Source organism: Calypte anna, chromosome 20, assembly GCF_003957555.1.
Source record: "Calypte anna isolate BGI_N300 chromosome 20, bCalAnn1_v1.p, whole genome shotgun sequence".
Classification (NCBI taxonomy): Eukaryota; Metazoa; Chordata; class Aves; order Apodiformes; family Trochilidae; genus Calypte; species Calypte anna.
Window position 1 is genome coordinate 13,742,637 of NC_044265.1, and position 12,595 is coordinate 13,755,231.

Here is a 12,595-nt window from a genome sequence, read left to right on the forward strand (position 1 = left end):
GGGCGCTTTCTGTCAGATCCTTCAGCTCGACAGCCGAAAAGGGCAAAATCCTGCCCTTTGTTTCCAGGCTTTTCATCCCCGGAGCTGACAGCCCGGGGGGGGCTCTGCTTTCTCTCCCTTTGGGGCGGGCAGACCCTCACTCACCTCCCTTCCCCTCCATCCCCCTGGCCACTGCCTGGCTCAAGAGGCTGGGAAGTCTGCAGGTATTTTATTTGTCTGGTTTTTATTTATTTTTTTTTCCAGCCCCCCCGTTGTGTGAAATCCTTACAAGTGTAGAAAAAGTGATTCCCTCCCTTCCCTCCGAGCTGCCGGGGAGGCTGCAGCAGCGCCCAGCCCCTTCGCTGACCACCACCTCACCCTTCATCCCCGCTGCTCCTCACCCTCACCCCGGTGGGGCTTGAGGGGCCGCGCCCTGAGGAGGGCTGAGGGGACACGGACCCCACAACGCCATTCCCACCCCTCAGCCCGGGCGGCACCTGCTGCCACGGCACCCCGGGGGTGAGGAAGGAGGGGAGCCGGGGAAGGAAGGGACCCCGGGAAGGGGAGTAGGAGGGGAAGAGTGGTACGAGGAGAAGGGGGGTAGGAGGGGAAGGGGGGTACGAGGGGAAGGGGGGTACGAGGGGAAGGGGGTAGGAGGGGAAGGGGGTAGGAGGGGAAGGGGGGTAGGAGGGGAAAGGGGGTAGGAGGGGAAAGGGGGTAGGAGGGGAAGGGGGTAGGAGGGGAAGAGGGGTAGGAGGGGAGAGGGGAGGGGGAAGGGGTAGGAGGGAAGGGGGGGAGGGTCGAGGGGAGGGGAAGGGGGGTAGGAGGGGAAGGGGGTAGGAGGGGAAGGGGGGTAGGAGGGGAAGGGGGTAGGAGGGGAAGGGGGTAGGAGGGGGAAGGGGGTAGGAGGGGATCGTCGCCTCCTCTCCCCGTCCCCCGCTCCCTCCCGTCCCCTCAGCGCGGTCCCTGCGCTCTCCCGTCCTCCCGCGCGCCTCACAGCCCGTGCGCGCGCCCCGCGCCCTCCCTCACTTCCGGTGTCCGGCAATGGGGGCGCCCCCCCCCTTCACCCCCCCTCCTTCACCCCCCCTCCCCGCCTCACAAAACCTCGGGGAAAGGGAAGGGTGGGCGGGGCGATAGGCGGGGCTTAAGGAGGCCCGTGCCGGCCACCAGCCAATCACCGCTCGCCGCTGGGGGAATGGGGGGGAAAGGGGCGGGGAAAGCGCCGGCACGCGCCGCGCGGCACCGCCCCCTCCGCTCCCCCCCCTCCCCTCCAATACTCACTCCCCGCCCCCCCCCCCTCATCGTCCGCCGCGGGCTCGCGCCCCGCGCGCCCGAGGGAGCGGCGGGAACGCGCTGAGGCGCCCACCCCCCCCCCCTTGTTTTCTTCCTCCCCCCCCCCCCCCCCGATCTCCTTTCGCCGGCTTCTCCCCCACACCCCCCCACATCCCCCTTCTCCTCCGCCCTCCTCTCCCCCCCTTTCTCCCCTCCCCACCCGGAGGAGAGGCGCGGAGTGACCGACGGAGCCAGAGCTCCGGCCGCTCCGACACCCCCGCTCTCCTCCATGGGGCTCAGGTAAGCGCGACGGACGCCCCCCTCCCCAAACCCCCTCCCCCTCACCACACACAGACACACACAGACACACACACACACCGCCCCCTGAGGCGAGCGGGGGTCGCCATGGCCGCCCGCCCCCCTGAAGCAGCGGGGCTGGGCCGCCCCCATCCCCGCGGCCGCCCTGAGGCGAGGCAGCGCTCTGGGGGCGCCTCTTTTATTATCACCGCCGGTATCACCCCCACATCCCCTCACACACAACCCCCACATCCCTTCACCCCCCCTCCTATCCCCTCACCCACCCCCCTTATCCCCTCACACCTCCCCCCCCCTCATCCCCTCACCCTCCTCCGCCTGGGGCAGAGCCCGCGGCGGGGGGGAGCGGGGGCCGAACCGCTGCGTGCCCGCTGCGGGGGGCACGGTGCCTTCTTTGGGACGCGATGTCTTATTTTGGTGTGGGTGGATGGCTTAACTTGGTAAGTGGCAGGGTTTAACCCCCCTCCCCCGGCCCTCCCCTCGATCCTCCGCCCGCCCCCCTTTCTCCTTCCCCCCCCCCCTTCTCTCCCCTCCTCTCTTCCCCCCCCCCCCCCCTCCCCGTAACCTCCAAAAGGGGAATTTTCCAGCTGGTAATTTCTGCTGCGTCAACACCCAGCTCAAGGGAGAGGAGAAGAGACAAGGGGGCATTTTAACAGCAGCTCCACTTGCGAATAGCCAGCCTCAACCCCGGCTCCTGCATTCAAACCCTTTCCGCCCCCAAAACCCCAGCATCCGTGCAAGTTGGACCAAGAGTTTGTCAGGAGTGTGGCTCAAAACTGCTTGGAAAAAGGGATGAGGTAATAATACTGGTGAAGCATGTTGTATTTCTCTCTTTCTGTCTTTCTCTCTCTCTTTTTTTTTTTTTTTTTCTCCCTCTCCTCATTTTTTTTTTTTTTTTTTAAAGCCAGGCCTGTTTTGGGTTATTGTCTCCCCCTAAAGCCAGACATAGATCGCCTGGCCTTGCCTCCATTTTAATTGCAGGCTGAAATGGGGGAAGTGACCCTCTTTTTTTTTTTTTTTTAAAAAAAAAAGCTCAAACCCAAGAAACAAACAAAAAAAAACCCTTGAAAAAAAAATTACTCTTCCTTTAGGGGGATATAGGTGATATTTCATAAGGCTGTAACAAGTGCAAAAGTGGCTGGAAATGTTTTCTGTCATGCTAGGAAACTAGTGCAGTGTCCTGCACCCTCCCTGGAAGAAAGTGTTGGTAAAATTTGGTGGAGGGGAGAAGGAGAGAGGTGCTGTGAAAGGTGTTGGTAAAAGAAGGGGTTGTGGTGCTGGATTGCCTTTGTGTCTCTGTAAATAGACATGTCAGTTCCCAAAGTAATACAAGTAGTGTCTGATAACTCAATCCCAGATGACAAATAGAGAATGGAGCAGATTTTCAGGACTGGAATAGTGGGAGGATTTCTCTTTTGAAACAGAGGAAAAAATAAAAACAAAACCCAAAACACCAATGTTGCTGCCTCCTGAGGAGGTTCTTAACCCGGTGCCTTATTGGGAAGCTGAGTGTTGGGATCAGATCTGGAGGTATAAACCCATATTTATTTATTTTTGCACCTGACAGGGGAAAGATAAACAAAGGAGAGTTTAACAGCTCCTTAACGAATTCCTCCTGCTTTTTATTTTGCAATCTCAATGATTCATTTGGCAAGCCTTACAGGACTGGGTTATTACCAGCATTGTTTAAAGCCATGCTAATTAGGAGATGTGTTTAGCAAACAGTGGCATTGTAGGCACCTGTACCAAAGTTCTTGCATGTGTTTTAATTTGCATCCCTGGTATCATTTTTGGGATTCAGTCACTGGCTTTGACATCCAGGGCTCAGTTCCTGAACTCGACCAAGTATTTATTACAAGTGTGGATTCTGTGTGTACACAGAGCAGGCTGCTACTACTGCTTTAAATGGATTTTCTCCCAAAGGAGAGGGAGTATTTCCCCCACCACCACCCTCTTTATTTTATGTGGAGATTGAAAGCCAAAGCTCTGTTATCCAAAAAGAGTGATTAAAAAATGTAATTTTGAGGAAGGAGCTTGCTGGGACTGGGGAGCTCTTCCACTTTTATCAGTATCTTGCTGCAGTGTTTTATGTTTTTTTATAGCACGTTCTAATTGGAAATAAAATTTGACTTTCCCTTTCTAAATCCTCCCTTTCTTCTCTCCCTGTTTGTCAAGTTTTGTGTTTTGAAGTCCTTAGTGATGGAAAAAAGTGGGTGGAGTGTATTATTAGTCACAATATTTTCAACATGTGGGGAGGAATTACTGCTTCAAGGTGCTTTTTGGGAACTGGCAAGAAGTGGGTAATGGAGCCTGCCCTGTGGGCTGAAGGGAGAGCTAGAAAACAGCTTTTAGGGGAGCTCCCAAATGTGGATTCCTGAAATATACTTCGTGTTTCAGTGCTAGGGGGATAACTGAAACAGAAAACTGGGCTTTTGGTTTTGGTGCAACCTGTCCAGGAGGGGGAAACGACCTCACAGCTAAACTTCTCCAGCAGTTATTTCCATAGAGTGTTAGTTTTGCTGTCATTGAGTCAGTTTCTGTGTGGTACCAAAAAAAAATGAGGTGTTGTAATAATCCTCCCATGAAGTGTTTATAAATGTGCTTTAAATGCTGCTTCATTCTGTGGGGTTGTAGGATTGAGCCTTTGAAAACATGACCTGTACACAGGGTTCTTGGAGACTGAGGAAAATGGGCCACTTTCTCCCCGTGGTCTTTGTTTTCTGGGACAGTTGTACAGCAGTGGTTATCTTCTTCACAAGAGGATTTATTTTTTTTAATAACTGGAAGTGCTTAAAGGAAAACCAGTTTAGCAGCCCCCCTCCCCAGCAGCCCTCTGTCAGAAGTTAAAATTCCTGGTGTTTGAAAGCTCTGTTATTTGCTGCTAAAACTCCTGCTTTTCCTCTGCTAAGGGCTTGTGCTGCTCTGGGCTGAGCATATCCTTTTTGTCTTTGCTATCCACTTGTGTGGATTTTTTTTTTTTCTTTTTTAGATCTGTGTTTTTGAAGTCTCTAAGCAAAGTTTCCTGTCCTCCCAGCAGCTCAGCAGCAGGCTAACACCCAACCCAAACTGCTATTGCTTGCTTTCAAGAGCAGAATTATTTCATAAACAGTTCAACCTTTCCCAGGACATTTTTCCCTTTATGTTCTTGTGGATTTTACTGGCTGCTCCACAGCAGTCTCTAACTCTCTCTAGCCTCCCCCTAAATTGGTGAAGAGCATTCACAAGGCTTTTCTTTGCTCCTCTCTGCTTACTTGAATGGGAAAATAAAAAAAAGGCAAAGAGTGGGCTTAGTTTAAGTCTTTGAAGATCTACCTGCAGCTGTAATGGTTATCCCACATGTCTGTACCAATTCCCAGGAGCCTGCAGGTTGTGTCCACTCCTGGCTGTGAGCATTACCTTGGAAAATTCTGACACTTTGCAGGAAGGGATTTGTACTGTGTTTATATTTCAAGGTCTGCCTTGTGACTGGCTGGGATATTTTGGAGTGCAGAGCTTACCTGTGGGCTGTGTGCTTGATACTTGAAACTGGAGATGGATTTGCAGTGGAAGCAGTTGTGCTGTGGGGCTGTCTGGAGATAGCAGGGGTCACACTAGGTGAGAGCACAGGGATCTACCAGGGGTGTGAGGCAGAGGGAGGTGTTGGGTTTGGGTGAAGGATGGTGATCCTGCTCCTCACCTGAGGGGCTTCATCAGGGGGTTTGTGATCTTTCAGCCAAGTGCCACAACAGTCAGGGCTCTGGTGTTAAAATTTGTTTCAAACTCCACTTGCCTCCTTCTCAAGGACTTGGTTCAGGTTTGTGTTACAGCCCTCTTAAATACAACCTTGAGTATCTGGTTTTCTCAGCTCCCCCTGGATCCTTTAGGCATGATGAGAAGCAAAAGCTGGGTTTGCTTGTTGTGGGATTTCTTTCACTCGAGATGCAAGAGGAGAGAATCTCAACTTCCCTGAATAGCTCAGTAGTTTTCTGGTTTTTGGTGTATTTGGATGCTCAGGGATGCCCAGTTTGGAGGGACAGCTGCTCAGGGGTCTGTTCCCACCCCATAGCTGGAGGCTGAAGGTGCTGGTGTCCTGACTGCTTTTTGTCAGGCTCCTCTTCTATGAACCAGGACTGCCAGGCTCTACTCAGCTCTTCCAAAGCACACCCTGTTACACCAGTGACAGATCACAGTTGTGCCCTAAAACACCAATTATTGGTTAATGCAAACTAGCAGGAAGTCTCCCTGAATTCCCTACAAGATGTGGTGGATTTCAGAGTCCTGTGGGTGGGGTTTGCTCTCCCTCCCCAAGTTAGCTGTGGTGCAGTTATTTTCTGAACTTTAACTTTCTTTCATACCCCTATATTTAAGAAGCATCAGTTTGTGTTTTGACTGCTGTTGAGTTGTTGGTTTTGAGTGGCTTCCCAGTGCTTCCCAGGCAGGATGAGCTCCTTGAGAGTCATTCTAATGAGATGGAAATGTGTTCCACTTGGTGGTGTTTTGTTGCAGGGAGGTAAGGATGTTCCTGTGCCTTGGAACAGCACAGCTGCCCAGAGGAGCTTAGCTGGAATGTGATAAATGCAGAGTTTGAGCTGAAACTCATCTTTTTTGCCCTGCTTTTTGGGGCTGTGGCCCCAGCCCGTGCCACGGTGATCCTTTTTGGCCTCTTCCTTGGATTCTGCCTGTGCATTTGGGAGGAAAACCATTGTGTGGATGTTGGGAGTTGCCTGGAGTTTGCCTTGGAGTAAAAGTGAGCTGGGGTCTCCTGTGGTGGAGGGAGGTAAAGAGGTGTCAGAAATACTCTGCAAACACAGCTCCTAGCTTGAGGGTGGAGTGAAATAAACTTGGGAACAAGAATGTCAGAGTGTGTGTGTCAGGAACTCAGCTGCTTAAGAACCCTACTTAGGAAGGTAAGCAGGGTTTTGCATATTAAGGAATATGTTTATACCTGTATATACTTAAATACCTGGTTATCTTTCCTCATTATTTCTTCCTTGTGTGTTAAACAAAGTGCTTATTCCATCCAAGCAAGTTTGCTTCCTGGTGCTTCTCACCTTGTGAAGAGCTGTGCAGAAGAAGTTGGTATTTCAGGCAGCTGGTTCACTTCAGACTTAAATTTACACCAATACACCACTGGAGAAAATACCTTTCTGTCTAGGACTCAAATCATGCTCTGAAACAGAAAAATTGATGCTCTGTAGTAGCCATTAGGTGCTTAAAATACCCAAACCCAACACCAACTAATTTAAGGACTGATAAACAGAGTAGTCAGGATGCAGTGCTACAAAAAGCCCTGGGAGGCTGGAGCCTGAGGTGGTGGCTAAATGCAAACCTAGCTCCTCACTTCATTGACATCCTTCTTGGCTTCATGCCATTTTTTTTAAATACTTTTGTGTGTGTAATAGTTGATCAAATCTGGATTAGGAGACTTACACTAACCAGTAAAAAGGGATATTATCCAAGGCTCTGAGTGCTTGCAGGCTCAGCTACACAAAGGAAATTAGATGGTTCACAGAGCACCTCATGATATCTTTAGTTTTGCACTGGTTATTTCTTACTCTTGCATTATTCCTGCCTCCTTATGTGTCTTTTCTGTCTTTGAGGTGCTCTCTCCCTCAGCTCCTCTCCCCACTATCCTTCTCTTGAAAAATTACCTCATGATTCTTCCTCTTTTGTCTCCCTCCCTTTTTACGTATTGGGGTTGGGAACTTCAGCAAAGATCCCCTAATGAAAAAGCCCAAAACAACCAGAAAGTTTTTGGGGAACCATCATTCAGGGCAATTCCCAGTGTGATACACTCACAGTTCTTTAATCCTCTTTTTTTTTTTTCCTTTTTAAGGTGTTGTTTGTGTTGCTTTTTGGCTAGCAGATGCACAAGGGCAGTCTTTTGCTTAGATTACTTTTGTGACTCCCTTTTAAGTGGATGCTTAAGATCTTGTAGGAGTTAATGGCACTTGGGTAGGTAAGTGTCACACTAGCTGCAGGCATGTGGATTTTTTTCTGGTTGTTTTTTTAATCTTCACTGCTAGAGTAGCAGTATCAGTAGCTGAATTCTTGGTTTTGTTTTTTTTTTTCCTTAATATCAGCAGATTCCTCAAGCCTGGGACTCTGTAAGGTGCTGGCTGATTCTTTTCCACGTTCTTGCAATGCCCATGGTGTGGGCAGTGTAGTGACCAGAGCAGATCAAAGGCAGGGGAACAGTATGAGCAACTCTTTCTGTACCAGGATGGAGAAACAGGCACATGGAAGGGCTGGGAAGTTATAGGGAAATGAGTAAGTGAAATGCAGAGGAAATACAAAGAGCGAGCCTCCCAGTGAGCATTCTGAACAAGGGCACACACCTCGTGCCCTGTTGGAAAGGTGCATCCTGTTGGGTTAGCACATTATTACCAGCTGGAATGTTGTATTTTGGGCTGTATGGCTTTTACAGGCATGGAAAATAAAAACTTAACCTTCTGTTGGGTATTTGTGACTTGTGGGGTTTCTTTTTTTCCCCAAAATTTTAAATTTTGTTAAGAAGAACAAACTGCTGAGCATCCTGCTCTGTGACTGGGGGGGGTGCTGGTGGCTGAAGGCTGGGATTCAGCTGCATTGTGTGGGAATGGAACTTCAATATCTTAATTCTTGCACTTTCTTTTCCTGTAACTTTAGGCAAATATTTTGGTTTGGAGAGGAATCACCCTAACAGTGAGGTTAGATTAATCCTAACCCCAGTTAGAGTTGTGGATGGTGGGTGTCACAGCAACATTAACCAGAACTTGATGCTGTTAATGTTGCTCAAAATCCCCACATAATGCACTGTCTTTCCTAAGGAATTCTTCCAAGCACTTCTGCTGAACCACAGTCAGAAGTTTCTAACAGTCCTAAAACTTGTGTGTTAAACTCTTAACTTAACACCAGAGCTAAATAATTTTTCCTAGGTGTCAGAATATATTTCCTTTCTGTCTGAATGTTCTTGTTCAAAACGACAGTGCTGTAAATGTGCAGTTATTTTAACTGCTGCTTGTGATTATGGGACACTGAATGGTTTTGGATTAAGTTCAAATTCAGATTCTGATTTCTTTTGCCTCCTTTGCATTCCTAAATGCAGGACATCTGATGAACCTTGTGGAGCTTGTGACCAGAGGCCACTCCCCTCTATTCATTAAGTCATGCACCATCCAGCTGTGAAGCATTGGGACATTTATTTTTGCTAACAGGAAGCATTTCCAAATATTGGTAAGTTCTCAGCATTTAAAGATTGTTTTTGCAGCATGATAAGGACAAGAGTAGCTGGAGATAACATTCTCCTTCCTGGGGACTTCCAGTTCATTTTATAATTTGTCTCAGCACTGATAACAACAATTTACCCAACTGCAGAAGTTGAAGAAATACCTCTGGCTGTTCTGCTGCTCCTACCTTGTGGCAGGGCTGCCTCCATGAATCATGGGCACTTGGTTCTCATCTGTTGGATTAGAAGAGGAAAACAGGTGCAGAGCTCAAAGCAAGGAGAGAAAATGCAGAGCAGTGCAAAACAACCCAATCTGCCTCGTTTTGTGACTCTGGGACAGAGGTGTAAACCAGTCTGAGGAGTCCTGATCTAAGTATAAATTGGTATTACTGTTACACTTCAGTAAACAGTAATTCCCCATGTGTCTGTGCTGGTCTGGCTCCCTTGCCCCCTCACTTTTTTCTTTTTTAAAACTGTCTAAATAACAAGACCTAAAAAGAGCTAGCCAAAACAATTGCTATGGAGAAGCAATCAGAGTTAGAGAAGGGCAAGACTTGGCAGTCTGAAACAGAAACTGAGAACAAAGTCAATGGAATTTGCTTCAGTTGGGTCATATTTGTTTTCAAGATTTTCCCAGATCTGTTTGTTGCCTTAAGAATGCTGGGGTTGTCCTTACTTCTTCATTTGTTGATTAGATCTGTTGTTTCACCAGTTATAAGGACATCAGTTTGTATTGGAAAAGCTTTCTAAATTTCTTAATTTGTATCTGCTGATGTTTTCCTTCACAATCTGTGGCTGCAGAAGGTCAGCCTGAAACCAACTGGATTTCCAGCTGATTTTCCTGAGGACAGCTACTGGGTATTGAAGATCTCTGAAACCCAGAGATCAGGAATACATGGCAAACGCTTTGCTGGAATGACTGACATTATAGAAACAGTGTAAAGCTCTGAATAAAGTGCAGTCCAGAGTTTTAGTTGAAGTTAAATCTATGAGATCTGTGTTATCTTGAAGAAAAGAAAACATCCTTTTTTTTTTAAAGGAAAAACATGTGCAAGGTGATGGTTGGAATGGCTGTGCCCTCTCAGACAAAGCCCCTTCCTGTAGATGAACTTAATTCCTGTTCCTTACCCACTGTAATAATGAGCAGGAATATTTTATCTGAAAGTCTCTCTCTGAAGATTCCTTGCTGTGCCCAAGGATCTATATTTTACACACAATATTCAAAATCTTGGGATTGAATCACCCTTGAAGGGTGCCAACTGGGCATTAAACCTTTCAAGAGGAAATTCACTTGAATGTTCCCTTGCAAACCTGATGATTATTATTTTTTTCAGAAGCTGCATTGGTAGCTTTTTACCCTCAGGGTTTTATAGGTCAGATAAGGTGAATTAGTGCCCTTCAGGCCACAAATGTCTCCTTAAAGAGTCATTAAAGTGAGAATGTTTTGAAAAGCTACCAAACAGGAAACACTGTTGTTTCAAGGACCTGTTTGAAGTTTTAGTATCTAAAATTAGTCTTTTTTTTTTTTTTTCTTCCTATGCTTTAAGAAGTAACTCCTGCTTTTATTATTGCAAAAAGGTAACCAGGCTGTCATTACCTGCAGCCTATCCACCAGCTTTAAGTTGTATTTTTGGGGGGGCTTCATTAGGAGGCAAATGGGGTGTTCTAACTGTGAGTTTGGAAGGAAAGGATTTCAAGGTGTTCAGGAGTCAGGCAGTTGAGTGCTAATAACCTCTTCTGGTGTTGTTTTTGTTGTAGCTCTGTCCTTCTCCTACCAGAGCTCACCCCAGTGCTCCTGGCAGAACAGTGCCCTGCCTGTGCTGCCCTAGGGCTGTTGATGTCCTCAGCTGTTGTAGGAGAAACCCTAGACCTGGAACCCAGTTTGTTACTGGTAAGAAGTAGTTCTCTTGAATTTTTTTATATATATTGAAGCTTGTGGGCTTTTTCTAGAAAAATGAGTTAAAAATCTCTTTGCTACTTACTGTGTTCAGAACACTACAGCAGAATGTGCAGCTCTCATCTTTTTGGGGTTTTCTTCCCTTTTTTTAACTTTACACTTGCTCAATTTCTGATTCTAATTGCCCAAAATGTGGAGGCCATCAGTTTTCCCTTAGCTTTCCTTTTCAGACCTGTTTTTCTCTTGACACTCCTAATGCACTCTCAGGGCTATTGGGGGTTAATAAATGGGTTTTTCAAAGATACCTTAAGAAATCCTGCCTTTTGGTTGCAGTTTTGTAGCTTCCAGCTTCTGTCCAACATAGCTGGCCTTGCACTTTTGGGGAGATGGTTTGACAAGTCAAAGCTGAGCCTCTGAAATTTTGGAGTAGGGGGTTCAGTGTTTAATTGCAGCTCCCTCTCATGCCCTGCTCATTGGAGTTAGATATTTTTATGTGGCTCGTGTTGGGATTGCAGGAACAAGGCTTTGAGGACAGGAATGAACCACATCATGCTTTGCATGTCCTTATTCTTTTTGGGGAAGCTGGCTTGCTTCTAGCTCTAGTTGCTTTTGGATCTATGTATTTTCAGGGTAGATCTGTGCCATTTTTTCTCTTTAAACCCAGCCTGGATTTTCAGGGAGTGAAGGTCTCTTTGTTTCCTGCCCTGAGGAGAGTTCAAGTGAGTGGTTCCTTTGCTGGTGTGTTCCAGCTGCTGGAGGTGAAATGCTTGCCCTGCTGCTGCTCTTTCAACTTGACTCATGGGCTTTCTGGTTTGAAACTGGTACAGAGTTGCTGTTTTAATGGTGTCATTGATGGGCTTGCATTGCCTTGAAGTTGGAGAATTTTCAGCCCTCATGGGGCAGATTTTAATTAAAACAGGGGAAGGGCCTTGGGATTTTTTCTTGTTCTGTTTGCTTGTTTGTTTTTTTCTTTTGTTTTCCAGCAGTCATTGAGAATTTAGTGGGCTTCTCTAATCTGGTAATAAAAATGTAGCTTGTTTGGGGTTTTCTGAGTTTATTAGCAATGCCTTGCCTTCCCCACTTGTGAATTTTCTGTAAGTCTGCAGTACTTCTCAAACTGACTGACAAAAAACTTTTATTTTCTGCCTGGGGCTCCTAACCCCTAAGGATGAAAGTTCATTGTTGGGCTGCAATTATACATTCTCCTCCCCAGTCATAAGGGAAAAGTGGTACAGGGCTGTGAAACTGTGAGTTGCATGAAACTGTGAGTTGTGAGCAACCTCTTTGGCCCAAGGGTCTGTTTTTGGTGTGTTTACAAACATCTGCCCACTTCTCTTTGGATTCAGAGCTGTGGTTGGAATCACCATCTCAAACAGTGAATGATTTGGTGCCATGAATCAAAAGAGGGGATAAGAGTTTCCTTTTTCTGGCAAGCTGTGACTTGTATCCACGTGGAACAAAGCTGAGTGTCTGGATATGTGTGGGGTATCTAACACTGAGAAATTAAACCTCTTGTGGAACTGTGGGCTCTTCTTTCTTGCCCACACTTAGGAGAAATCCTGTCCTGCTTGAGGTTTGTACTTGTGAGGCTCATGAGCAGCTTTGCAGGGAGTTCTCATCCCTTGGCATCCTGAGTCTTCTGCTGTGTTGGGTTTTTTTTCTCCTTCAGGAGAATAAGTGTAGGTACTGCCCTTTCCAGTTGCTAAGGTTACCTTGGGGTTTTTTTCTTCTCCTTTCTTTTCAACACAGACACATGGGTAGGAGAAATCCTGTGCATTTCTGGTGGGTTTAATTGGATAAAAGTGAAACTCCTCCACACTGTGTCTTGTAGAGCCCAAGCTCACCTTACAGAGCTCCTTTGCAGAGGAATTTGAAAAATGTTGGAATGTCTTGGGAGTGGAGACATGGACAGGACACAGGGGAAGAAGAGGAGTGGGGTGTGTTTG

The 12,595-nt window shown here is 47.3% G+C and overlaps 1 protein-coding gene across 6 annotated transcripts in view; it reads left to right on the forward strand.

The window, feature by feature from the left end:
- The first annotated feature begins 1,431 nt into the window (after positions 1-1,431).
- ZBTB46 (zinc finger and BTB domain containing 46) overlaps positions 1,432-12,595 on the forward strand; it is a 45,675-nt gene continuing 34,511 nt past the window's right edge. For 2 of the 6 annotated variants that reach the window (XM_030463149.1, XM_030463153.1), the window contains exons 1-4: positions 1,432-1,551; positions 2,154-2,363; positions 8,633-8,760; positions 10,511-10,643. In XM_030463149.1, the coding sequence (XP_030319009.1) occupies positions 10,590-10,643 (54 nt within the window). In that variant the 5' untranslated portion in view covers positions 1,432-1,551; positions 2,154-2,363; positions 8,633-8,760; positions 10,511-10,589. Of the gene's footprint in view, positions 1,552-1,846; positions 2,007-2,153; positions 2,364-8,632; positions 8,761-10,510; positions 10,644-12,595 lie in introns of those variants that run through there. The other 4 variants (XM_030463148.1, XM_030463152.1, XM_030463151.1 and 1 more) reach the window with 3 other exon arrangements.